Here is a 25,608-nt window from a genome sequence, read left to right on the forward strand (position 1 = left end):
TGTGCTGAACAACTTCTGTCGGATAATTTATATTTGTTTTATGTACCTTTCATTGAAAAATCGTACGTCTAAACCTGATTCTGCTTCGAAGTAAAAGACTGCTGTATACACTGTATGATTGTATGGACGATGCGAAAGTCTAGACCTTTATCTAGACGAAGGTAATTAAAATGTCCAACAAGTGTAGTGCTGCAAATCAAACGCCAAAAAACAAGTCAAAAAAAGTATCGAAAAATGAAATATATCCATCATCGAAATTTAGGCCCATCCCTCATCCAACATCTTGCGCCATTCACTAGCCATATTGATAGTGACGTTGCTACCGCCGCAGACAATGATAACAACTCTACTCCACGAGTTGAGATCAGGAACAAGTTGCTTAAGCTTCGAATTCAGTTTCTCGACGACTTCTGGCTCAGGCTCCTGGTCTGTCTCATTGTCCGTCGAGGTCGACCGGTCATCCCCATAGCCCTCATCGCGGTAAGTAATATCAGTCTCATCCAAGCCCCTCTTCCACTTCGATGTAGGAACAGCAGTAGCAGCATCGCCGATGGCCGCTTCGATACAGACACCGCACGCAAGCTCGACGAGGAGTCGTTCATCGTTGGCGAGGCGGAGCACGCCGCGGGCGGCGTCTGCATCTGAGAGCACGGCGCTGTGCACCTTGATGCCTGGGGGCGGGGACACGGCGTACTGGAAAGTTGTTTCCGAGACGCGGACAGCGCCGAGAGAAGTGGCCTGGGATGTGATTTTTGGGAGGGAGATGAGGGATTTATTGGCGATGGCTGCTGCCAGTGAATCGGTACCGGCCGTTTCAATGGCGAGGAGATGAATGGGGTTTGGTGTGGGAGAGGAACATGAGGTAATTTGCTTCTTCTGTCGTCGCTTTTCGATGCCCATGACGAGGCCATTGAGAAGGCCGCCGCCGCCGACGCTGCAGAGGATGGCGTCTAGGGGGAGGGCCCGGTCATTGTAGGCTTTTTTGTCTTCGGGGGTGGTGGCGGGAGGAAGCTGGGTCTCGAGCTCGTCGATGATGGTGCCGTTTCCTTCCCAGATAGGCTGGTTGTCGAAGGGGTGGAGGGCGATTTTGATCACATCCTGGTCATCTCCGTTGCTTGTCTTCATGATAGTTTCCCGCATGTATTCTCCTGCCTCTGAAAATGTCTCGCCATGCCGGATGACGTCTGCTGCACCTGCCGCCCGGATCTTGTCAAGCATCAAGGGATTTGTGCCCATGGGAACCACGACAGTGCATGGGTAGCCCAGGCTCCGGGCTGCACAGACGGCTGCCAGTCCGGCGTTTCCTCCGGACGAGGCATAGAAATGGACTCTGCGGCCCACGTTCTCTGGGTTGCGAAGGTGAGAAAGGATTTGGTTGCCCATAGCACGGGACTTGAAGGAGCCACTTGGCTGCACGTTCTCTAACTTTAAGAAGATCCTACAACCAGCTGCTCGAGAAAGGCATGCAGACTCGACCAGTGGTGTCTCAATCCATGGCGTCTTGAACTGCAGCTGACAATAGGCGGAAATGTCGATGCTCCCCATTTTGATGTGTTGAACAAATGGAAGAGAAAAAAAAAGGTTACCGGAGCAGTTCCAAGACCAGAAGTATAGAGATGATGTTCCCCAAATAGTATATTGTTGAGTCGAGTGGTTACACGACGGTAGGGTGTAAATTCACGAAAATAGAGATAGGGAGATATCGGGAAGAAAAAGAAGAGCGATAAATACTGAAACTTCCAAACTCCAATATGCAGATATGAAGATATGAAGACATGTTTTGATATACAAGTGAGCCTCAAGGGCCAGTACAAAAGCTTTCCGACGGGAAACTAGAGTTTCCCGCCTGATAGGACTGATCGGAGTATCCGGTTCTGGCCCAGCCTTTCCCGTCGATAGCCATGTGGGTCGTTCATGACGACCATGACATACCGTCTGTTTAGAATGGCCGGGCGTGGGAAACCTGGCGTCTCAGCTTTCGAGCTGTGGAGGAGGGGAAAAAACCCCCATCTGGTCTGCCGCATCCGAGCGGAGAAGATGTATTTATTCAGACAGGCTTCTCGGCTGCCCATGATTGGCCGCCGATCGATTCCTCTTATCAAATCGAAAGCTCAAAAACAGGCGGATTACTCCTCAGTGAGCAAAGGAGGGAAAATAATACCTTTCTTAACGCCCTCGCCGTAATCTGAATCCGAACCGTACGCCGTGGCCGCGAATGCCCGCTTGGAGGGGTCCGAGGTGTTTACACGGAGCAATTCTAGAAGGTCATGAGACTTGCCGGGCATGAACGGTTGCAATAAAATGCCAGCGATCCGCAGCGATTCCGCCACGTTGTAGATGATCCGTTGAGGGTTGGGAGTTTTCCACGGCTCCGACGCATGGAAGTACTTGTTAGTCTACAAGCAGGTCAATACTCGCCGAATCCATGCGGGGATGATCACCTCTTACCTTCTCGATAATGCTCATAATTTCGTGCAGCGCGGCACGTGGGTTCAGATCCTCCATAAGCTCGGCAACCCGGGCAGGCGTCTGGGCCAACATTTCCTGATGTTCCAAGTCCTCAGGGGTAGCAGCTGGAAGTTTATCCGATCGGGCGTCCATAATGTACGAGCGCAAATTTCCACGCGCACATCCGATTGTACGCAGAGCAAGGTTTCCGAGTCCCCCCTGAAGCAATTTCTTGTAATCTCGGATGATAAAGGAATTGTCGAAGTCCGCATCATCGGCGAGGCCACCCCGGTACGCTAGGAAGAATCGCATGCCATCGACTCCAAACCGTTCAATGGCGAAAAACGGGTTCACAACATTGCCTGTGGACTTGGACATTTTTTCACGATTCATCGTCCAGTGTCCGTGCACCAGGACGTTCCGAGGCAGAGGAAGATCAAGTGCCATGAGGAAAGCAGGCCAATAAACACAATGGAACCTGCCAACCGATTAACTCTGCACACGGTCCTTCGGCGGAACTCATGAACTCACCGAACAATATCTTTGCCAACTACATGCAAGTCTGCAGGCCATACGGATGTGTTGTCTTTTCCAGGCGGGAAAGGATATCCAGCTTTGGTCAAGTAGTTGACCAGCGCATCTAGCCACACGTAGATTGTCTGCGTGTCATCGCCGGGAACACGGATGCCCCAAGTCAGACGTTCCACGGGCCGAGAAATCGAGAGATCCTGCAGTCCCGACTCAACTCCGTTGATCACAGCAGCTGTATAGGAGGTAGGGGTGATAAACGGATCTTCTCTTTTGTACAAGTCAAGTAGACGATCCTTGAAGGCTGAGAGACGGAAGTGGTAGTTGGTTTCTGAGGACCACTCTACCTCTTTACCCGTTTCTATTGAGACCTGTGTGGTGTTAGTATTCTTTCTCTTTGGAGAACTAATAAATTACATACCATGCGCTTCCTCCCTGTTGATGGATCCAGGGAGTTCTGCACTTGCGTCTGTGGGTAGAATGTCTCATCGCTGACCGAGTACCAACCTTCATGCTTTGAGGTGTAGATATAGCCCCGATGTTGCAGCATTTCCTACTGATGATCAGCGTGCCCTACTATGAACGGAGCATAGTAGCTTACCCAGAAATATTGGACGGCATCTCGATGCGCCGGGTCGGTGGTCCTGATGAAATGATCGTTGTCGATGTTTGCAGCCTTCGCTAGGGCCTATATCACAAATTGAGTTGGAGATACTCTTGAATATAGCAAAGGGGACTCGTACCTCAAAGGTCCGGCAGTTCATATCGCAAAATGCCTGGGTATCCATGCCCGCTTGAATGGCAGCTTGTTGGATCTGCGATGGATGTCAACGCCCATTATCGACCTGCAATCCCATCCGTATGTAATACCTTCATTCCATGCTCATCGGTTCCGGTCAATAGTTGAGCATCCGTGTTCCCGAGTAAGACCTGCCACCGTTTCATGATATCGGCGATCACCATTGTGTATAAATGGCCGACGTGAGGGGCTGTAAGGAAAACATATTGTTAGAAAATCAGTTTATACATGGTATTCACTATGGTGCTCACCGGCGTTCACGTAGAAAATTGGCGTTGTTACATAGTAAGGCTTGGACCTTTGCGGCGTAGTTGCAACTCCGCGCCGGGGGTTTGTTGCCCATCCATGCTTGCAAGATATACAGTTCCACGGATTTCTTGATCTCAGAAGCTGAGACGCTCTGAATAACGAGCGAAGTGACGTCCTTGCTGCAGCCATTGGGATAGTGATAACGGCAAGAAGAGCATGGCATGTTATTCCGCACATCTCGGGTGGTCCAAGCTTCTCCGCAAGTCTCGGCCTTTTTTTGCGCCTACATCGTCGCGCTTACATCGTCATCGAGAAAACCCACGACTTCGTCAATAAGTATATATCTATTTCTCTCGTTTAAAAGATTATTTGAAGCATATCTCTACATCTTCTTGTATCACGCGCAACTATTCCTGGGTTTTCTTTGACGTGAAATACCGATCGCGATGGCTACAGCAAGCGAGGATACACTGACCAAAGTGTCGACCGAGGGTAAGTCTCAAATTATAAGTTAGTTTCATGCCTTAGACTGACATTTGTTTGCTTTTGTGCTCAGCTGCGACCGAGTTCGTTAAGACCTTCTATCCGGCTTTGGGATCAAACCGTGAATCTCTCAGCTCCTACTACTCCCTCGAGCCTACAACCATCCTGTTCAATGGGAATCGTGTCGCAGATGGCGCTGCTGTGCAAGAAATCTTTACCAATCAAATGTCGCCAACGTACTACGAAGTCCAATCATACGACTGCCAGATCATCAACAAAGCATACCCCACCATTTTACCGGGTGGTGGACTGAAGCCACAGTCCGAGATGGGAGTCAAAGACATGTCATTTCTCATTGTAGTCAGTGGGTTTGTCCGCTATGGCGAGGGTCGCGATCAGCCACAACGCGGATTCAGTGAGACATTTGTGCTGGTCCCCAATCCATCCGCAGAGAGGGCGAGGGGCCGCAAGGATTGGCTCATCGAAAGCCAGAACTTCCGCCTTGTGGTTTGAACAATTATTCCAACGAATCATGAATCAGCTATAAGTCAAGAGACTATGCATGTGATACTACAGAAGTGAAAGACAACTGAGTCATGCCCACCCACCAAAGATGAATTGCTGAGAGATACACGATGCAACCAACGATCCACTGCTTGAAATTTGCTTCAAAACTAGAGCGCCAGACGCCAGAAGGGAAGGAAAATGATGATGTTACCCCTATTATTAGGGGATTATGGCTTAGCCGATGTCTTGCGCGGTATGCGGAGGTTTGCTTTGACTCTTTCAAGCAGCTCCTCACGCGTCGCAGCCTCACTCGGTAGAAGCCCTCTCTGAGATAATCGGTCAGTGTACGATTCACAAGAATGTATGATTATCTGAACACAGTCATGTCCGAACAAATCACTCAAACATACCGCTTTAAGCCATCTTCGCATCTCATCCATTGTCCAGTTTTCAGGGTCTAGCTTCCATTAGCCTATGTTAGATACCTAATAATAATTACTCTTACCACCGGTGGGATCTGCTTGTGCGGGAAGGACATCGCTGCCCAAGATAGTATAGGCTGCCACTGCAGTGACCATTCCTGCGAATCCTATATAGGAAGATAGTGGTCAGAAAATGTCTGGCAAGTGCCTTAACTTGAGATCATCTACCGAGGAATAGGTTCTATCGAGTCCAGTATTAGATATCTATCATAAAAGTATAGACAGACGTAGTACCTTAGAATGCAATGCTCGGTCCAAAGGGGTCGGCATCTTAAAAATGATGCAGTGATTATTTGAGTTTCTTGGGTTGATGCAGAAGTCTTGTTTCTTAAGAGTCAAAAGACAAGAAATAAAAGAGGAAAAGTATCACAGGGCACGTGCAAAAGACAAGTATTCAAGACGAATAGATGTGAACAGCTCGTCAAGACGTGGGTTGCACCGCCACACTAACGCCACCACTGCTGCCTTGGAACTATACAGTTGCACCTACTTCAACTACATATCTTCGATAACTCCCAAGTTCAGTTGGTGGCACTTTCCATGAAGTAATTAAATACGTAAATATAGACTTATGAGTATTGCTCAGGTAGAAAATGAAATATGAGCCTAACAACTATCATCTGCATCGCATATCTATACCCACCAGTCCAGCATTGTTACCCTCGTTCATTTTGAACCCCCTTGAACAGCCGTATTAATAGACGACATGGAAGCAGTCATTTTCCTGTCTTCGGCTACATTCGTTATTGCGGTGGGAGCTGCCATCAAACAAGGGTATGGTTGATCACCATTTCAGTATCGAGTCAGACATTAATTCCATTTACAGCATAGCCCTTTACAGACGATACCGAGTCCACCTACATGTCACATCAAAAGGCTTGACTCCTCCGCATAGTGTGGACCTGGAGAGATTCGATACTCAAGGAAGCACACCCGTTCAACCGCCGCCGAAACTGCATCACCATTCACGATTGGAGAGCAGAAATTCAAGGTGGCCAGGATATACTGATCGACGGAGTCAACCATCGCGAACAATGGTGGACCATTTTGCGTCATATCGCATTCCTGAGGAAGCAGAGACAGGGACTGTCCATCATTACCCGTATTCGCATTCGCTGCCCCCCAATCTTCCAGCCACATTTATGGCCCCAGTTGCACGAGCCACAACACCCCCAGCCACTTCAGTTACGCCGCCTGAGGCACCAACTGTAAATCATGTCTGACTAAGCAAGGGCTTTTGTAGCTTAAAGCCCTAACGTGATCCGCACACATTCACCTTAGAGGCTAGTGTCGACAGTGAGCTTTCTCTTTTGCACCTTGCTTCAAAACACCCGCAACCGTCATTATGCCTGCCGAAGTCTCCGATATCAAGCAGTTCATTGAGATCTGCCGCCGGAAGGATGCCTCCTGTACGTTACGCTGCATCGATAGACCTCCGAGATGAGACCTGGGGATGATCATCGGTGCTGACTGTTTACGCCTCTAGCCGCCCGCATCAAGAAGAACGGCAAGAACCAGCAAACCAAGTTCAAGGTCCGCTGCCACCGCAACCTTTACACCCTTGTCCTGAAGGACTCCGAAAAGGCCGACAAGCTCAAGCAGAGTCTGCCCCCTGGTACGTTTCGATCGCATTGTTCCTCCGTCTGAGTTGTTGGGATATCAGAGGATATACACTTGGAAGATGGCTCTTGAATGTAGCTCTGAACCTATGCTGACGATTTCCCTCTGAACAGCCCTCAAGGTCGTCGATGTCTCCAAGGGCACCAAGAAGACCAACTAAATTCGGTAACCATGGAATGAACGGAGAATCGGAGTGCGGCGTGATTGGTTGTTGATGCATGCAAGACCAACTGTTGGGGGGATACATGACACGGCCGTGGTCCCTCTGCGAGCCGACACGGGGAAAACTCCGTGGCGTGGAACATGAATCTTACGTCGCAAGAGTTTCTTTGCGCCTTTGAAACCGGCTGCTGTTGTTCACCGGCCAGGCGACTCGTATTTTCTGGACGCACTCGAGGAACACTTTTGTCGGAGGTTCTAGTCCCTACAACCCAATGAAAAAACAAACAGTTGAAATATCATTACTACATGGGTTTCTCGTTCTCAATCGAGATTTCCTAATCCATTATTCTCGTCATGGATATTCTCTCATCTTTGATCTTGTCTCCCAAGGCAACAAGTAGACCGTATGGAGTAGATCAGCTGTCCTTGAGATTTCCAGTTATTGACTCTACTTCAGACGTGATCTCGAGTCGAATATTCTCAGATTGGCATTGTGACCACAGTTCTTTCTTTCCTTTGATGGCTCGACTGAGAGCAATGACAATGCCTATTCTTAGGGTGTTGATACAGCCATTGGATCTAACCATCACGCCTGCTTGAATTCAGTACGGCCTGAGAACACTGCCAAAATACCTGCCACAATAGAGTTTTCTACCATAGATTCTACCAGGTTCCTATAGGATTCAAGCCCTTGACAATGAAGCAGTTGATAAAAGCAGTTAATGAGGCAGTTTACGATGAAGCAAGATATGATAGCAGCGGGTACCTACAATTTGTATGTAAACCCCTAACAAAAATAAGTCACTCCTGTCTAGCTAAGCAGAAGCAGGTAACTATCGAGGTGGGCATTTAGCCTAATTAGGAAGGCGGTACTGAAGTCGGTATCAATACCCTATTTTTTATCCGGCGTTGGGTTCTTTGATATCGGCCTTTCTGAGTCTTTGTTCGAGTCTAATTCATACCTTTGCTAGCACAATACCGTTGTTGAGAATCATTATCTCTCAGAACAGGTGTCTCGAAAGGCCTTTGTGGATTTTTTTTTTCTTCTAAAAGTCAAAGCAATGATGGATGCCCGAAGCATGTCTTCTCGGATCTATATAAATCATCTCGAGCTCGTCAAAAATGAAGCTATCAACAGCATTAGCGTCGCATTTTTCCGTGCCTATACATCTTATCTTCTCCAGAATCTTATTCGAGTTTTAACACGGCTGGCCTCATTCAGACAACCCAGCGAAGGTGGAATCGAAAATATGTGCCACAAAAAGCCACTGGTCCCTGCTATGGGAAACCTTAGCATGTTCCCAGCGGAGATTATCTTCAATATTCTAGATGAACTTTTGGCGAGCTCTCCCAGATTGAGACACGAAAACTTCCATGCCATTAACCAGCTGACGAAAATTAATAAGACACTAGAACAATACATCAAACTCGGATGGATGGGTAGCAATGCGTCGAACAGTTTCAAGCAAGGCGTGAATACTGTCCAGTGGTACTCAAACAGCGATAATGCAAATAAGGCTCTAACCCTCCAGGGCGTAGACCCTCAACGCATCATGCCCATCGAAGGTCCCCGTGGCCTTGGTCCCGATCTCATCACCGGTATCATTTTGGCCGACTGCACAGATTGCTTTGAGTGGTTCTCCGAGGTTCTGCCTGCTACCCATATGAGCTGTTGCAATGAGGGCGGCTGGTCATTTCTTTCTCTGGCACTGTACGCTAAAGCTGAGAAGCTACTTCATCGTTTCTTCCTCTCGGGTTTTCCTTTCGAACCGAGGGATTTTATTATCGGCAGTGCTAATGCTATGGGGAAAGGTCCGTCAATCCTTGGGCTTGCTGCCTCGTCTAGAGATCATCAGTCTTTCTCCAGGCTCTTCAGGAAACTGAAGGAAGTCTTGAACGGGCACGGCTTCCAGAGGACTCTTAGAGATAGACTCACGGGTAAGGAGCGAGCGGCTATTCGAAGTGTTGCTCCTCACTATCTACAGAAGATGTTGTATGAAGCTGGCCTGGCCACTATGCATCCGGCTCTTCGTTATAGTCCATACTACTCCGGTAAGCGCACCTTGATGTACTAGTCTTCTCGTTATATGGCGTTGTATCTCCTTCATTACGCTTAGGACAACGTTACTGACATTCGCATATCATTTCTCTATCTATCTCTCGGTGAATATTTGTTGATTTTACTGTCATTGATCTTGTCCTCTTTTGTTAAGTCAACTACTGCCTTGATACTGTCTTGGCATTATACCACTTTTACATTTTCATTTTCGGGTGTTAACATATCTAGCGTTTTATAATCAATCAGAACCTTAGCTCGAGTATTACCAGATACATCGAATAAGTAGATATCAACCCTTTTTTTGATCTTTAGCTAACCAGTATCTAGGTACTTCCGTAGATCATTACTCTTCAAGCCACGGCACTTCATTCCTATACATTTTGCCCTTCGCATTGTTTGGCATGTTGCAAAATTTCTTGGCATCAATTAGGTCATACGGAGTAGACTGAGAGTCTTAGGAATATATAGGTACTCCGTACGGAGTACTCCGTGGCAGATTCTATATTTCCGTCGGCCCGCATACCGAGGCTTTCCATTAAGACCAATAAAATAAAAAGGCTGAGTTCCGGCTCCGATCTATGATTTTCCCCAACAAGTTCCCATAACAACACTTCTTAGTTCACACCAACCCGTGCCCATTGACGTAATTGTGCTTGATACTATTCCATGATCAGAACGGACCCCCTCCAGGAACATACGCCCGGCTAAATTAATAGTCACACAGATGACCAGACTAGGACGAGATCTGAGAGGGCTATGTATATAAAGTATAGCTGTTGAGGTCAAATATATGTCTTACACATACAGAAACATCCATTCAATCATTTACCAGAAAGCCAGAGCAAAATGACACTTTCAAAGCTATCTACGCTCCTAGCCTCTGCCTCTCTTTTTGCAGGCCATGGCTATGTCTCCAGCATCGTAGCTGATGGCAAGAAGTAAGTCAATCTAAGAAACAAAGTCTCCATACCAATAACAACTAACCACATTATCAGCTACACTGGCTACATCGTTGACAAATACCCCTACATGGCAGACCCCCTGACAGTGTCGGCTGGGCAACAACGGCAACCGACCTCGGTTTTGAAGACGGCACCGAATACCAAGATCCGAATATAATCTGCCACCGAAACGGAGTCAACGCAGCTTTGAGCGCCACCGTCACCGCTGGCTCCAGTATTGATCTCCAATGGACGACCTGGCCATACTCACATCACGGTCTCCTGATAACTTACCTCGCCTCATGCAACGGTGACTGCAGCACAATCGATAAGACGACACTAAAGTTCTTCAAGATTGAAGAAGATGGTCTCATCGATGGCGCAACTCCTCCTGGTACATGGGCTACCGATGATCTTATTGCTGCTGGAGGCCAGTGGACTGTGAAGATCCCCCCTACTCTCGTTGCGAGTAACTATGTTATGCGCCATGAGATTATCGCTCTGCACTCTGCTGGCCAGTTGAATGGCGCTCAGAAATACCCACAGTGCTTCAATTTGGAAATCACTGGCGGTGGAAGTGATGTGCCGGATGGCACGTTTGGTGAGGAGTTGTATATCAATACTGATCCTGGGATCTTGTTCGATATTTATTCTACGCTTACTTCGTATATTATCCCGGGACCGGCTTTGTATGCCTGACTCAGGGTGATAAATAAACATCAGGTGGAGGGTGTTTGGATGCTCATTCTATCTAGTGTTATTCAAATATCATGAAATGAATGAATGCTGTGTGATAACACAACTCCAAACTACCCAGAGTCCCTATAAAACATTGATAATTCGAATCTATTCTGTTCTCTCATAAGGCAAAGCGATAAACCCTCGCACATTCGCCCCCTCAAGCGCCGCATCAATACCACTTAGACTCAAATCCGTCTTGCGTAACTCAAACTCCCCAAAGAAATTCGGCTCAGCAGAAACCCTCTCAAAGCCAAGTCCCTGAAACAAAGCCAAACTTCTCGAATTCGTCTGTCCAATCTTGACATTGAGATACTCAAACGTTAACCCCTTCGATGACCCCGGTGTCTCAACACCAGTCCCTAACTTCCGCACAGTCTCAACATCAACATCACCACCACCAACAAACTCATCCAGAATAGCACCCTGGTTCTGAATAATATACCGCATAAACATGAGTAATGCAGCGCGCCCAAACCCGCATCGCTGGTTGACTTTCTCAGCGATCATGAGCTCGAGCTCGCCGATTATCCGCGGCGGGCTGTTGCCCTCCTCGCCGTCGTCGATGCGCAGAAATAGGTTGATATCGCCGACCATAGTAGCCGGCGAATCACTTTCAGTTTGTAGCTTTGTCTGGCTAGGGACATCGTCTTCAATGCCTGTTGTGATTGCCCGACAGACGATAAAGGTTAGTTTGTCGGCGTCTTGGCGCCAGCTGCGTTGCATCGAGTATTCTTCTTCCAGAGTTAGGGGCTCCGAGGCTGTCGCTTCTTGGATTTCCTTGGGGTTTGTGAGAAAGGTGGTCGGTCATAGCTAGGATCTTATTGATCTTGTTTGCTTACCGGGTCTTTCATCCATTCGTGGTATTGGGGTACATGCCATGATGAGTACGGGACTAGAAGGGCTTTTGAGGAGCAGAGAGCTATTCCGCAGAAGTCAGAATCAGCTTCTTCTATTTGTATTATAGTCTCGATCTGCAAAATCTCCGGGGAAAGTATATATCCGGGTATGGACATAGAGCAGCGTACCGATGTTGGCATTGAGTAGCATTGTGGTGGATGATGAGGATATAATCCTTTGAGTATTAATAATTCAGAATGACTCAATTTGTATGAACTCTTGCGGAAAAAGTCGTTGTCTATCAATATCTCGATGGATATAAAGCGGAGGAAGTTAGTGGGATGGATTTCTTTCCAAATGTGGGTCTTGGCGCGTAGAGCCACTCGGGTTGTATACGACAGGCTTATATAAATGTATCAGGCGTGTAGGGTTTGAGAATGTAATTATTTCATTAGTACCATTGATTGGTATCTCTATCTGTTTATTTTTGTTCTTCCTGACCGTTGAAAACTCCAAACCGGACCACCTCGACCTCTAGCGTTTCGGTATCAACCAGAATTAACTCCCCAGTTTCGCTAAATTTGGGAAGTGCCAACAGCCGAACACGGGCTGTATCAGAGGAATCAGCGGCACCCGTCATTTCAGTGTCGCCATCCAGGCGGGGAGGGACGCCACCCTCAATCGTGGTAGTCTTGAACTGTGGTTGATTGCCAGCGAAAAAAATATGAGGACAGGACTCGATGACATATGGCTCCTCGGATTGGTATGGATATGACCCTAAACGAGAATGTTAGCATAAATTTCTTTGAAAGATTGAAGTGTCCAAGCATACAAATTGTGTCCGGCGCAGTGGGAACACCGCAGCGCCAACGAAGCATAGCTTCCATGATTCGCATCCGAGCATTCGAATCTGTCTCCTTTTCCGGGCTGCTATCACCGCCCTCAATAGGGATATACCGCAGAACATCGTCAACATTCTGACCGCTGCATCCCCATACTCGCCAGCCTTCCACGTCGCCGTCCCATGGGTTCGTGACACTGTCGAACCAGCTCACCTCAGGCTTTTCATCTCCTCTGACAGGAGGTGCAGAATATTCTCTTGCCTGAGGGAACATAGTACGATGGATCCCCTGCTGAGGGAGAGAGAAGTTCGCAGGATCTTTTTCGCCCGACATGAGTGTGATAGGAATGCTGGGCAAGATCTCTGCTAGGAAGTTATCGAGTTCTGTGATAGGCGCGGCATTGTATGCAGAGCAGTCATAGCCATACTTTCTTGGCTGGGCTTCCTCTGCCTCAGCATCGCCGAAGCTTGTCACCGTCAAATCTTCAATTATGTTGGCTCCGATTGAATTACCTGCGATGATCAAGCGGGAGATTTTAGATGAGCCCAAGGAAGGACTGTTTTCGGCGTTTCCCGAGAATCCCGTGTAGCCCAGAAGATAATCCGTCAATAGCTCCAAAGCAAGCGTGTCGCTTGATGTTCCTGTGATTTCCAGGCCACTAACGAAGGCGATTTTGCCGTGTTCCTTTCCAGCAAGTGGAGCATTGCCCCCCCATCGTTGTAGCTGCGGAGCCAAATCCGGAAGCTTGATATCAATAACCTCAAAATCTCCATCCGCATTTTCAGTGCCCAAAGCCGCAATAATCGCACCTGTCGCTAGCTGTGTAGACTGCAGGAATTTTCCAGTGAGCCGTAAGCGGCCAGACTCATCTTCCATCATAATTTGGGTCAAAGAGGGGTCAGAAGGGTCGGTGTAGGTGAGGCGGGGAGGGGGCGCAGAAGTGAAGTTCTATGGATTGTCAGTGGAAGAAGCAGTAGCAAGGTTAGGGAACGAACCTCCTGGTTGAGATCATCCAAAATATTCGGCTTCATTGGCAAATGCATATATACGGTGCCGGCCACCCAGCACAGCTCGCCTTGTCGGACATCGAGGACTCGGTCGACACGTCGCACCTTCTCTCCAGCGATCTAATTCGCAAGCAGGTGTTAGAAAATTTCATAGCCGAGAGCGCAAAATATTTCCTAGGACTTAGTGCTCTTACAATAAGGCCATCCCACGCATCCGTCGCGACTTGTTCGACGGTAGGTTTCAACTTTGCGAGTCGCAAAAAGTACATGTCGTCATATTGCTGCTGGTAGTGTCGTCCTGCGCCAGCTGGTAGGTGGAAGGTAAGACCAGGACCGTAATAGGAGTGGTTGCGGTAAATTGGCTTTTGTTCCTGTTCCTCCTTGCTATCGTAGATAGTTAGCGAAAGCTCCCCGATACGTAGCAGCTTGGATGCAGAGTGGATTAAGAGGTATTACCTGGGGGGACACAAGAAAGTGTAATCCTCGGCGTCCGGTACCATATTTTGCGGAATGATGTTGAGATCTTGTGTTTCGGGGATGGTTGAGGTGAATCGCGGTGCGAAGAGGTGTGTTTGACGCGCTCACGCGTCTGTTAGCGCGTTCAATTACATTACCGCTTTGGGATCTAGTGGCAACTGGTCAAAATAATTTTCATATGGGAATAATCGAACTGACTTCTAGAATCTGCTATTATTCTCATTAACCTGATTTATCTTTTCCTTTTCTAGTTTCCGCAAATTTCTTAGGCTCAAAAAAAACGAGAGATGTATTATGTACGTACTTCGTAGCGACAGATCACATTAAGCCGACCTCGGGGGTTCTCTGTGCTCGATAATACTGGAAAAGGGTGTGTACTTACTGAGATATACGATTCATAAAGCACCATATATTGTACCCAGGAGCACATATGGAGATCGGCTAACAGATGCCTCGGTCCGTGCATATCTTAGTGCTTCCCCGCATTAGCTATTCTTCATACTTGAACGTCGAACACATGTATCGGATAATACCTGGCACTCGAGACCTTCCCCTTTCTGTTTTAATGCTCACCTCTTGCCGCTTTTTGATCACTGAGTAAAACCGAGCACGTCCCTGAGTACCCTGACTTGATCCTATGGAATGCAAACCAGCAGACTATGCAAACAGTAAGCAAGCAAGCAAGCAAGCAAGCATGAAGCATGTGATAGCGATCCATGTGGATCGTGACATAACCCCCGCGAAAAAATCCATCTAGTCCCTAGATGATGCCGAAAGACTAGCAGTGGTCGTTGTGGTTGGCATTGGCATTCGAATAAGAAGTTGACGTGCTCGAACGCAGAGAGAAAGAATAACCGTCAAGTGGTTGAACAAACAAATTTGAAGAACTTTAGGTAGCGTATGTGGAAGATCAAAGGAAAGAAAGTCGGTTTCGAAGATTGTAAGTGGCGCGTAGATCAGTGTCCTGCTTATTCGAAAGGGAGACGATCTCGTTGAATCTTGTTGTAGTTGTCGTACACACGCGAAGTTGGTCAAGAATTGTATTGTTGTGTTATGTGTACGTTGGAATCATTGTGCGATATATCATGCTAGCGAGATCGAGAAGTTGACGTTGAATCTCGGAAGATGGTCTTGCACGAATGGCGGCATCCAGGTGTCGTACTTGGTTGACGAGTAAACTGACTCTGGATCTGGGAGAAGATCTTGGAATGTTTTTGGCGGTATGGAAATGAAGAAGGTAGGTTAGTGTTGAACTTGAACCTGTTGAATGTTGAATATTAGGTTGGTGTTGAACCTGAACCTATTGAATATTGAAAGGTTTGAATATCGACTAGAGCTGCTGATCTCGCTATAAAGGTAGACAAAAGTGTTAGCGAATTTAGCGCGAAGCTCTGGACGACGTTGTTGTTAGTGATCCATTTTGACGAAGATCGAGAAGAGGTAGCGAGGTTGAAAAATTGCACTGGAACCGTTGCCTGGAAGTTTCGAAAAAAAGAAGAAAAGGTAAATTTAGGATTCAAGAAAAGAAAAGAAAAATCGGGATTCTGGTAGAAGGGTCCGAACAGTCTCTCGCGCACGGCTTACTGTAACGTCCCGGGGCAGTCTGGTCTCTAGCTCGCAACCTGAGGTCTGCCGCATGACCGGACTGTTCAAAAGAGAAAAGATGCTTCGACTGAGAGCGTTCTCGCAATGAGACCTCTGTGCAGTGTACGAAAGCGTGCCAATACTCAAACTACAGTACTGCGTAGCTGAGGATCTTAGTCATCATGTGACGTGCCAGATCTTGCAAAGGAAGCAGAGTGCATTCTATTCAAAATAACTAAGATAGAGAGAGAAAGAAGAAGCAAGTTGCAAAGTGGGAAGCAGCCCATTGATATAGCTGCCACTTTGCAAACAACGCAAACTTCGATCATCTCGCTTAGCTATGTAACCAACAATCTATATAGCAAACGTGCAAACGTGCAAACAGCAGATAGTCGCCGATCCGTAGAGTCATAGAACAGAAAATCATGCAGATGGTAAAAGTATTTATCTAGAATAGATTCTGTTGAAATATTGAAGCATGGTTCCGGGAAGATAGGCCGGTAGAGTATTTATATTATGCTTAATATACTCCTGGGACTCTTGATCCAGAATCCGGACAAATAAGAAGAGAAGATTCCTAAGACGCGATATAGCTCTTCTAATAGCAGTATCTTCCATACCACAGACGCTAGTAGGTGGCTATCCTGACCTATTAAGAGCAAGTATTTCGGCCTACTTCCCCTAAACAAATACAAAGCCTTTCAAAAAGTCGGAATTTCTGTCTTATTAAAAAGTGGCGTATACCTAGCGCCATTGCGCAACACCTCTCGCCCTTCATACTATATTATCTGCGTTCGCCGGAGCGGATTGATACTAGTGCAGATGTTTGACAGAAGAAATTGTACATTACCTTGTTTCGTTGCGAGGGTCTAAGCAACCAGACAAGCATGAACAGGGTACTTCAGATGATGCTGACATTGAAAGCCAAATTCGTGGAGACGAGGCTGCGTCAGATGCCCATACAGAGCCTAAAACTCAGGCTATTTTTGAAGTGCTGGTCTTTATTGAGCGTGAATAGCAGCGAACATTAACGCGCGAGTAATAGTAGGGGGTCCGATCTGCGTGAAATATATGAGCATTTGCGTGCCGCCTTATTGTAGGCTTCGTTGAGCCTATTATAGATGATGTGACGATCAGGGCACTTGCCCTTCCTGATCCTCGACTGCCGTGCTCGTACTTTCTGAAATAGGAAGGAACGATGGGACAGAGTCGCTCCTTCCCGATTCAGTAAGCGAGGTCACATAAAACCCAGTCGCGAGAACCTCTGTACTTAGAATTCTGAATCGAATGCACTCTTTTCCTTTGGATTGAATTGGCACGTCACAGATGACGGGGCTCATCTCATAGTTGGTTTTGATTATGGTTGCGTACAATTATTCTTCTTGGCCGGAGCGTCGTGTTAGTCGAAAACCGGCTCCTGGATAAGAATTTAGGAAAATTGGTTTGTATTCTCGACAATGTCGATGACGATAAGTTCCTTTGCTCGCTTCCGATGGCACACAAGGGAGATCTAGCGAAAGGCTCAACTAATTAATGCCTTAACAAAACCTTTATTAGAATACGTTCCTAGAAGCCAGAATGGATCTATTATTATTACGAGTTGGAACAAAGAGGTTGCGTTAAAAATGGTCGATCATAAGGACCTTACTAAGTGAAACCGATAAAAAGCTCTGCGGCGCTGGAGCTTCTCCGAAGAAAGCTTACACATCTAAGGGGAAAGCCAAGAGTGTCTATAGGATTGGTTGGTTGGTTGGTTTCGTTTACCTCGACCTCTCGCAATTTGAAAGCGATATGCAGGATACAACAAAGATATATATTGAAGTGGGAAATGCACAATGGGCAGCCTGGTATAGCAGACAAAACAATACCAACCTCCCTGGCAGGTTAACTAGCAAGCATGGAGATCATACAGACCTCAATAATCATCCGTCCGTCCTAGTAAATCATCATCCTGTAAAAGCTCTCTTTCATTCCTGTAGCAAACAGGCCAGAGTTTCAACGTAGAGAAAACATATCTGAGGGTGGTAACGAGAAGAACGATCCACCAGTGGGGTCATTAAGTGATGGCAAGAGGAAAGCAAATGAAGCAACTGGTGACGAATTCCTACCCAACCGTTCAAAAGTGAGTCCTTAGAAAACGTAGGGACGACAAACTTGGTGGAAGGCTGTACTTTTTACAATAAAATAAGACAGTACATTTTCCCCCGACTGCCTTAGATATTTTATTGTTCATACAATTACAAGAAGGTTTTAAAACAAATTGAAAATGAGTAGAGTTGTTTGAAATACCGCCTGAAAATAACTATCGCATTTATTATAGTCGTTAGCATTCTAATCCACTCGTTTTGAGACCGAAAAAACTCCGCGCGCATCCAAGAAAAAGCAGGATTTCGAAGTTCCGCAATAGATTGGCCAGTCTTCTATATTTACGCCGTCGCAGCTGTGGGGCTGGGGCCAAATACTGACTGTAACGGTGAAATAACTAGTGGTGAAACTAGTGTAAACTTTTTGGTATTGGCCATGAACCTCCACTGGCACACTGGTGGGCTAGTACTTGCCGTTTTAATTGGGTGATCTTCGAAAATACAGCCTCAAAATGGGGCTGGTACTTGTTTTGGTGCTATCGAAATGTTCTATGACTCTCACAGCCAAGATAGATTACCTAAAACCCCCTCGTAAGTCGCTGTAGTTGAGCAACCCCCTGCATTCAAGTGCCTACACGCGAGGTCACATGATGCCCCTGAAAAGAGCTGGCCCTCGTGAAAACAATCCTTCCGACAAAGCTGAGAATTCTTCCTCATCTCAATTGCTAGCAATGGCCCTGTCACAGAGAATCCCCGTGGCCGCAGCTCCACCTGCTGGATGTGCCAAAGAGAATGAATCGAGTACCACCAAATTTACAGACGGCGCGTCCGATGAGTTCGAGTTTGGAGGCTCAGTCGGCGCTACGCTGTTGATGACAGGCTTTCCCCTCTTGATGTGGTACATGTGGATTGGTGCAACATATTATGATGGCATGCTTCCTCTGCCTGAGTCCAACCAGAGCTGGGCCGACTTTGGCCGTCACCTTTGCCAACTAGTCTACGAGGGAGCCTACCCCACCGCTAAAGCATGGGCAATCTACTGGACCTTTTTCATCATGGAGGCCCTGATGTACTGCTATATGCCTGGAGTTTTGAATTTTGGCCGGCCCCTGAGGCACGAAGGTAACAAGAGGCTTCCCTACTACTGCTCCGCCTATTGCAGCTTCTACGCAACGCTTGTCATTGCTGCTACCTTGCACTTCACTGGTATATTTCCTTTATATACACTGATTGACGAATTTGGACCTATCATGAGTGTCTCTATTCTGTCTGGCTTCTTGAATAGCTTCATCGTCTATATCCAAGCTATTATACGTGGACGAACCCATCGGCTATCGGGTTCTCCTATCTATGATTTCTTCATGGGTGCTGAACTGAATCCACGGATTGGAATTTTGGACTTCAAGATGTTCTACGAGGTTAGAATCCCGTGGTTTATTTTATTCCTCATTACCTGCTCTGTGGCAGCTCGCCAGTACGAAACATACGGCTTTGTCTCGGCTGAGGTAGTCTTCCTGGCTGGGGCGCACTACCTTTATACAAATGCTTGTGCGAAAGCTGAACAGATGATCATTACAAGCTGGTAAGTTAAGAAAATTATTACATTAATATTCTATTTAAATTAACGCTAGAAAAGGGATATGTATTTTGAAAAACTTGGATTCCTACTTACCTTCTGGAATATGGCGGGTGTGCCTTTTACTTATTGCCATTGTGCCCTTTATCTGGCCAACCATGACCCCTCCGAGTATCACTGGAACCGATACGCCCTCGCTGTTTTCTCTGTCTTATATATCTTTTTCTACTGGATGTGGGATAGTGCGAATGGCCAGAAAAACGCGTTCCGCCACAAGGAGAAGGGCCAGCTTATCAAGCGGAATACGTTCCCTCAAGTGCCGTGGCAAGCAATCGAGAACCCCAAGACAATTCAAACAGACACAGGCGATCATATTATGGTCGATGGCTGGTTTGCAATCATTCGAAAGCCAAACTATGTGCCTGATATGTTCTTTTCTATGTCATGGGGCCTGATTACCGGTTTCAAGTAAGATTTTCTGTTTCTATTTACAAAAGTCATGAATTGAATTAACAAACTACCTACTTATAGAAGCCCATTCCCGTGGTTTTATTTCATTTTCTTCATGGTCATGATCATCCACCGCACCAACAGAGATATCAACCGATGCCGAAGAAAGTATGGCGAGGCCTGGAAGCGCTATGAGAAAGAAGTCCCCTACTTGTTCATACCTGTAAGTTACAAAACAGTGATCAGAGATGATGGGAAATTGCTGACAGGTCTGGAGTATGTGATCTAGTTGGTGTGCCGACCGTGAGGAGTGGCCAACGCTTCTCTCCTTTTATGAACTGGACTTTGATTTCGGAGCTTGCTTTTGCCATCTATCCACAACAGATGTTAACTTAGTGGCTCCTCTGGTTTTGGAAAAAAAAGACATTTGTTAACCTGTCAGGAGATATCTGGCAATGTATTTGTCCCTGGTTGCACAGGTGTCCTTTTTGTAATAGCAGCTAGTATAGATTGATAGAATACTCTATCGAGCACTTTGAATGTAATTGAGATAAAATCCAAAGACTCTTGATACCTCACGCATATCAAAAGGTATCAAAATTTATTCCTTCTAGTGTGTGCTCCTATATACATCGCTCTTCTGCCTCCCATTCTCAGTCCCCCTATCTCATCTTCTAAGTCTGGGTCGGACGACACCAAGCATGCAAGTGTCTCTTAGGGTAGTAGGCTGCAATGCACTCTCGCCACTCCATATCTTCAGGCGTCGTTCCGTCGATGGTCAAATCAAAGCGCCGGATCATCGTCGCAAAAGCGATGTACATCTCTGCCCAGGCTAGATTCATGCCAAAACACATGCGTGGACCACGACTGAATGGCACAAGCCAGTGATCAAGATCACTTCTGTGATGAGATCTAGTGGTATCCGTTTCATTCTCGGCATCGGTTTGTTCTCTGCCCTCTAGCCACCGCTCCGGTCGGAAATCGAGGGCATCCTTACCCCAGACTTCGGCGGACTGATGCACGTGCAATATCGCCATTCCGACTGTGGTTCCTCCCGGGATCTGCTGGCCCGATATCATAGCGCCTCCTGGAGGCACAACACGCGTTAATGATACACCGGATGGGATGAAGCGCAGAGATTCCTTGATTGTTGCCGTGAGCAGTGGAAGGGCCTCAAGATCATTGAGCGAGGGTTGCTTTTCGAGGTCTGGCCAAATAGTGATTATTTCGCTTCTCAGTTTTTTCAGGAGGATCGGGCTTTGCATCATATGCCAGTGGCCCATAAGTAGCGTGTCTGCCACTGTATTCGCACCCGCAAAGATAAGTGTGAAACCCTCGTCGTGTAGGGCTGTTAGGTCCGGTACCTCCTTTCTGCGGTAGGCTTGGGGGTCGAGCATACGGTGAAACAGAGTCTGATGGGGCACATCATCAAGCTTAGAAGGGCAGTTCAATACAACCTGTAGTTGCTGCTGGATAAGATCGCGGACTTGATAGAGGCGCGGAGCCAGCCTTTTAGCATCTGGAACGAGGCGCATAACTAGAGCCGGAGGCACAGCAAAAATCAGATCCCGGATCAAGGGGAAATTTTTCAGAAGTGGCAATAAGCGAAGGCTGGCGTCCATAGCTAAGATCAAAGGGTCGCTGAATGCCGGGGCATCTATTGCGTTTATACAGTTGCCAAATGTAAAGCACATGATAGTATCGAGGGTAAAGGACCGGAAGGCATAAAGGAGATCGATGGAGCTTTTCGTTGCGTTGGTTCTGGTGATAGAGGATGCGAGGCGAGTTGCCTATAATTTGACAGGAGGAAAGATTAGTATCAATAGGAATTTTACTCCTGAGGATATGCAACAGTCTTCTTACGTTTCGCCAAACAAGATGCTCTAGGCTATTAATTGCCTTCTTGGAAAAGATAGGAAGAAGCACCTCCCGTCGTTCCTTTGCCTGGGCATACTTCAAAAACACAAAGGATCCGGTCGTGACCCCGGGGGTTCGGTAGAGGCCCGGATCTTTGTCCCATCTTTTGCTACTGTTGTAGATATCATGGAATGCGGATGGACTTCCGAAATGAAGCTATGCAAAGACTGATGTTAGTTATACTGAAATTTCGCCGGGGGAGTGTAGACTTGTAGGTCTGTGGTACGGAGACAACCTACCTCGTTCGGCGCGATACGCACAATGTCACCTGGTGGGATTTGACGTTAGAAAAAGAAATCTTCAGCTATGTTCCAAACTTATCTCACCATATCTCTCATGCAGAACGAAGAGCTCCTGAGCCAGTGTCTCTTGTTTGATAACTTCCTTGTACGCTCTCCAACTTGAGGTGGCCCCAGCCATCCATGGCCCAGGGAATTTTCGTAATGGATGGAAGAAAAGATTATATATAATGCAAGACAATTCATAAAGTGCCGCAGTTGTCAATAATGACAAGCAGAGTAGTGCAAACGCCATGGTGATCGTCAGGATTTGCAGTGGAAGCCAGTCTAAGGGTATGGAAAATGAAGCAGATATATATAATCCTGAATTCCTTTTCAGTCAAACGTTCGAGATCCCGAATCTCAAGCAAAGCTTTGATGGCTGCTACATTGGGGCCGTATACTGTCCTGTCAGACATAATACATGACGCAGCCAAGAGCAAATTCCACATGCTAAGCATGATTAGCTCTTGGAATAGATATTGACTTGCATATTCAACTCGCTATTAAATACTGTATAACGACTAGCGTGCAGCAGGCATGGTGTGATTTCGAAAAGTCAATTCTAATTTCGAAAGTCTCATTTCAATCTTGAGATTTCTCCAACCAACCCTAGCTTGCAACCTCAATGTAAACTACTACATGGGGCTTAACTGCAAACCAATGAACCAGCTTCGTTCGGGCGAAATTGGACCAAAGAGCGTATGAACGGTCATTTCTTACGATATCCGTAGAAACAGTCATATCTCATACATGCGATGGAGTCCTGGCTGGCCCACGAGTGTATAGAATAATCAAGTTTTCACTCGATGGGTCCGTATGAAGCAACTATGTCTCATACACGTGCTGGCGCTTTGCCAAGCGTAGGAAGAAGGTCCATATAGTGGGTCCCTCTCCACTAGGTCGTGACCCTGCTGTCTATGACTGTGTTGTTTGTATTATCTTACGTACCGTAAACGGTCTGATTCGGATTATAGTAAGCTGATACCTTCCGTTTCCCCCAGATCGAGAAAACGAGATGGTGGATGAAGAGCAGCAGTTGAAAAGTCAGCATCCTGCGGAGCCACCCACGACAATTATACGAGCATGATGCTTCAGACTCCTGTGTTGGCTTTGATATTTGCGTGGCTTGCTTACGCTGCAATCAGGCACAGGCTCTCACAAAAGGCAAAGACGAGCACTTGTTCACCCCCGCCTGTTCATTTCTCCTGGATTCCCTTTGTTGGTCACATCTTTGGGATTGCAACTAAAGGTTCTAACCTGTACATCTCATCGCTATGGTATCTCAAGACCCTTCCCCTCCGATTTATCATATCCTTGGCTTATACGGAAGTTCCTCAGTTCAACCCAACGCTCGCCGATGGAAACTCTGAAACTCCCCGGAATGGACATGCATTTGATTCACCCGCTGGACTCGGCTAGTATCAAACAATTTACGGGAATGCGTCACTTAAGCTTGATGTCCGTTTTCCATGTTGCTGTTGGGCCCGCCATGGGCCTTGTACCCGCAAGCCAGAAATTTCTCACCGATCCTGATACTGGTGTTTTCAAGCGAGAATTATCGAAGTTGTTCAATGGCGAGCTCCGCAGCCTACAAAATCTCCGGAATTATGCATCTCTGATGGACCAAAAGATTGAAAACTACTGGCGCGAGGCCTTTCCAGAGTGCGATTCAGAAGCTGAAGTTGGTCTTGGATCCTGGATTTTTGATTTCCTTTCTCGCTCGATGGGCGCTATATTTTGGGGGGAAGACGGACCCTTCGAAGATGAGAAATTTCGCGATCACCTCAGGTAGGTAACTCCCTTGTGAAATCTTCGCCCAATCGCATGACTAAATCACTGTTCGTCTACAGACTTTTCATTCAAAATCTGGAGACCTTGCGCAATCCAATTTCGTGGCTGATACCATCTGAGCTACGTTCAGCGCGGAAAGTCGTTCGGTGGAAGATCGATCAATGCGTTGAAAACGGAAATTACGGAAATAAAGAAAAGCAGGGAGTGACACTCTTTGAGCGGCTCGCTTCTCTCTACGAATCCCTCGAGATCCCTCGGGAGGGATTTACCGACTGCCATTTGGTCGCAATTGTCGGACTGATGTCAAATGTCATCAACATACTAACGTGGGCATTTTGCGAAATTGTGGCTGATTCAGAGCTATTGGTTTCCCTGCTGGCTGAGATTAAAGCCACTGTCGATGATTCATCCACCAACCCGGCCATCGATGTGGAACAAATTCGATGCTCTTGTCCACTTCTAGTGGCTACATGGTACGAGCTTCTGCGTACATATGGGGATTCTCCCGTTGCACGCGGCGTGCATGAGGATAGCGTCTTCGACAACAAATATCGACTTAGGAAGGGCTCGATCATTATGACTCCAATTCATCTGCACAATTTCAGCATAGACATATGGGGAGAAGACGCGGAGACATTCCGACCCAGCCGGTTTCTCCAGAATGACGGACAAGTTAAACAGGACCTAGTCAAGCATCTCAACGTCTTCGGCCTCCCAGGCATGCACCAGTGCCCTGGGCGGTACCTTGGTATGAATTTAACCCTCGGAATGTTGGCCAAAGCTCTCATCACCTTCGACTTTACCCCAACACCTGGCGAGGCCCTCGGACGAGGGATCCTTCCCAAGCGAAAGGATACTATGTTGGGGCTGCCGGCTCTGAGCCGAGACCCCAGTGTCATCGTGAGACGCCGCGAGGGAATTCGAGCATTGCATCTTAATTTTGATAAAGTGAGACCGGGGTGGTAGAGAACAGAGTCTTGAACGGAACGTTGGTTCAATTGGACCTGCTTCAAGTCCAGTGCTTCAGGCGCCAAGATAGTATAATTAGAAAGAAAAAGAAAACCTCATATGTGGACAAGAATGGCCAGGCCATGGCAGCCTTCAGGAAGATGCTTCAATCCTGCTAGGGTTGGTTGAAGGACGTTGAACGCATACTTAAAAATGTCACCATGGTTGATCGCTATATTTTTTTGGAAGACTGGAAATGTTTGCTTGGGCCAATATTCCAAATTCCCAAATAAGTAATCTGATCGATGAACAGCGCTCCTTTCAGGCTAACAGGTCGCCCCGTCTAATGTTACTCCATGGGTCAGTGATCCAGCCTGTTCTTTCGAACGTGTTGGTTTTGGGGGCTGCGGCCCGATTATAGGCCACGGACCGAACCACTACAACAAAACTAGCTCCCACAAAACCTAAGAATACAAAAAAAACAGCAGTCTTGACATTTATGAAACCGTTCAGTTATTAATGCTCTAATTCCTACCTTTTGGTACGGGTGGGAAAGTAACGGGATCTCCCGAGATCGATCGGGGCGGCATCTTTTGACTCGTCTACGGGTGGACTAGTTACTTATTCCCGGGCTTACTTGCTTACTCTAGTGCTTACTTGCTTCCGAAGTTACTTCCAACTTGCTCATCGGCTTCCACTAGTTGTATTTAGTTTAAAATCCACAGAATTTTCAGAAAGGGATACTTTAATGGTATCTTCAACATTTGGACCAAATACGTAAGAAAGTGAGTGATT

General features: G+C 46.9%; 12 protein-coding genes across 12 annotated transcripts; 6 read left to right on the forward strand and 6 right to left on the reverse strand.

The window, feature by feature from the left end:
• Nucleotides 1-258: 258 nt before the first annotated feature.
• On the reverse strand, nucleotides 259-1,545 carry N7518_008568 (putative L-serine dehydratase; the record flags this gene model as incomplete). The annotated part of the gene is made up of 1 exon (XM_057189495.1): nucleotides 259-1,545. One exon carries the CDS (start codon nucleotides 1,543-1,545, stop codon nucleotides 259-261), a length of 1,287 nt encoding a protein of 428 aa, XP_057041198.1.
• Nucleotides 1,546-2,126: 581 nt separating this feature from the next.
• Nucleotides 2,127-4,213, reverse strand: N7518_008569 (methionine--tRNA ligase MSM1; the record flags this gene model as incomplete). The annotated part of the gene is made up of 8 exons (XM_057189496.1): nucleotides 2,127-2,396; nucleotides 2,449-2,926; nucleotides 2,980-3,347; nucleotides 3,398-3,529; nucleotides 3,578-3,664; nucleotides 3,720-3,791; nucleotides 3,847-3,965; nucleotides 4,015-4,213. 8 exons carry the CDS (start codon nucleotides 4,211-4,213, stop codon nucleotides 2,127-2,129), a joined length of 1,725 nt encoding a protein of 574 aa, XP_057041199.1.
• Nucleotides 4,214-4,470: 257 nt separating this feature from the next.
• N7518_008570 (putative nuclear transport factor 2 domain protein) lies at nucleotides 4,471-5,020 on the forward strand (the record flags this gene model as incomplete). The annotated part of the gene is made up of 2 exons (XM_057189497.1): nucleotides 4,471-4,516; nucleotides 4,581-5,020. 2 exons carry the CDS (start codon nucleotides 4,471-4,473, stop codon nucleotides 5,018-5,020), a joined length of 486 nt encoding a protein of 161 aa, XP_057041200.1.
• A 221-nt stretch (nucleotides 5,021-5,241) lies between these two features.
• N7518_008571 (Ish1 domain-containing protein) lies at nucleotides 5,242-5,766 on the reverse strand (the record flags this gene model as incomplete). The annotated part of the gene is made up of 5 exons (XM_057189498.1): nucleotides 5,242-5,340; nucleotides 5,425-5,471; nucleotides 5,520-5,603; nucleotides 5,665-5,677; nucleotides 5,731-5,766. The coding sequence occupies 5 exons, from the start codon at nucleotides 5,764-5,766 to the stop codon at nucleotides 5,242-5,244; spliced, it is 279 nt and encodes a 92-aa protein (XP_057041201.1).
• A 985-nt stretch (nucleotides 5,767-6,751) lies between these two features.
• Nucleotides 6,752-7,572, forward strand: N7518_008572 (60S ribosomal protein eL38). The gene is made up of 3 exons (XM_057189499.1): nucleotides 6,752-6,905; nucleotides 6,983-7,111; nucleotides 7,230-7,572. The coding sequence occupies exons 1-3, from the start codon at nucleotides 6,842-6,844 to the stop codon at nucleotides 7,274-7,276; spliced, it is 240 nt and encodes a 79-aa protein (XP_057041202.1). The 5' UTR covers nucleotides 6,752-6,841; the 3' UTR covers nucleotides 7,277-7,572.
• Nucleotides 7,573-8,342: 770 nt separating this feature from the next.
• N7518_008573 (uncharacterized protein) lies at nucleotides 8,343-9,353 on the forward strand (the record flags this gene model as incomplete). Its single annotated transcript, XM_057189500.1, has 1 exon — nucleotides 8,343-9,353. The coding sequence occupies one exon, from the start codon at nucleotides 8,343-8,345 to the stop codon at nucleotides 9,351-9,353; it is 1,011 nt and encodes a 336-aa protein (XP_057041203.1).
• Nucleotides 9,354-10,183: 830 nt separating this feature from the next.
• N7518_008574 (lytic polysaccharide monooxygenase auxiliary activity family 9 protein) lies at nucleotides 10,184-10,977 on the forward strand (the record flags this gene model as incomplete). Its single annotated transcript, XM_057189501.1, has 2 exons — nucleotides 10,184-10,275; nucleotides 10,374-10,977. 2 exons carry the CDS (start codon nucleotides 10,184-10,186, stop codon nucleotides 10,975-10,977), a joined length of 696 nt encoding a protein of 231 aa, XP_057041204.1.
• Nucleotides 10,978-11,124: 147 nt separating this feature from the next.
• Nucleotides 11,125-12,066, reverse strand: N7518_008575 (uncharacterized protein; the record flags this gene model as incomplete). Its single annotated transcript, XM_057189502.1, has 3 exons — nucleotides 11,125-11,796; nucleotides 11,859-11,968; nucleotides 12,045-12,066. 3 exons carry the CDS (start codon nucleotides 12,064-12,066, stop codon nucleotides 11,125-11,127), a joined length of 804 nt encoding a protein of 267 aa, XP_057041205.1.
• A 271-nt stretch (nucleotides 12,067-12,337) lies between these two features.
• N7518_008576 (DNA-directed DNA polymerase delta subunit POL31) lies at nucleotides 12,338-14,205 on the reverse strand (the record flags this gene model as incomplete). The annotated part of the gene is made up of 5 exons (XM_057189503.1): nucleotides 12,338-12,633; nucleotides 12,689-13,646; nucleotides 13,694-13,825; nucleotides 13,900-14,089; nucleotides 14,162-14,205. The coding sequence occupies 5 exons, from the start codon at nucleotides 14,203-14,205 to the stop codon at nucleotides 12,338-12,340; spliced, it is 1,620 nt and encodes a 539-aa protein (XP_057041206.1).
• Nucleotides 14,206-18,497: 4,292 nt separating this feature from the next.
• Nucleotides 18,498-20,165, forward strand: N7518_008577 (uncharacterized protein; the record flags this gene model as incomplete). The annotated part of the gene is made up of 3 exons (XM_057189504.1): nucleotides 18,498-19,432; nucleotides 19,487-19,894; nucleotides 19,958-20,165. 3 exons carry the CDS (start codon nucleotides 18,498-18,500, stop codon nucleotides 20,163-20,165), a joined length of 1,551 nt encoding a protein of 516 aa, XP_057041207.1.
• Nucleotides 20,166-20,550: 385 nt separating this feature from the next.
• On the reverse strand, nucleotides 20,551-22,327 carry N7518_008578 (cytochrome P450; the record flags this gene model as incomplete). Its single annotated transcript, XM_057189505.1, has 4 exons — nucleotides 20,551-21,666; nucleotides 21,740-21,949; nucleotides 22,033-22,061; nucleotides 22,120-22,327. 4 exons carry the CDS (start codon nucleotides 22,325-22,327, stop codon nucleotides 20,551-20,553), a joined length of 1,563 nt encoding a protein of 520 aa, XP_057041208.1.
• An 833-nt stretch (nucleotides 22,328-23,160) lies between these two features.
• N7518_008579 (cytochrome P450) lies at nucleotides 23,161-24,831 on the forward strand (the record flags this gene model as incomplete). The annotated part of the gene is made up of 3 exons (XM_057189506.1): nucleotides 23,161-23,351; nucleotides 23,413-23,862; nucleotides 23,925-24,831. The coding sequence occupies 3 exons, from the start codon at nucleotides 23,161-23,163 to the stop codon at nucleotides 24,829-24,831; spliced, it is 1,548 nt and encodes a 515-aa protein (XP_057041209.1).
• Nucleotides 24,832-25,608: the final 777 nt, after the last annotated feature.

Source organism: Penicillium psychrosexuale (genome assembly GCF_028828465.1).
Source record: "Penicillium psychrosexuale strain IBT 29551 chromosome Unknown utg000004l, whole genome shotgun sequence".
NCBI classification, from domain to species: domain Eukaryota; kingdom Fungi; phylum Ascomycota; class Eurotiomycetes; order Eurotiales; family Aspergillaceae; genus Penicillium; species Penicillium psychrosexuale.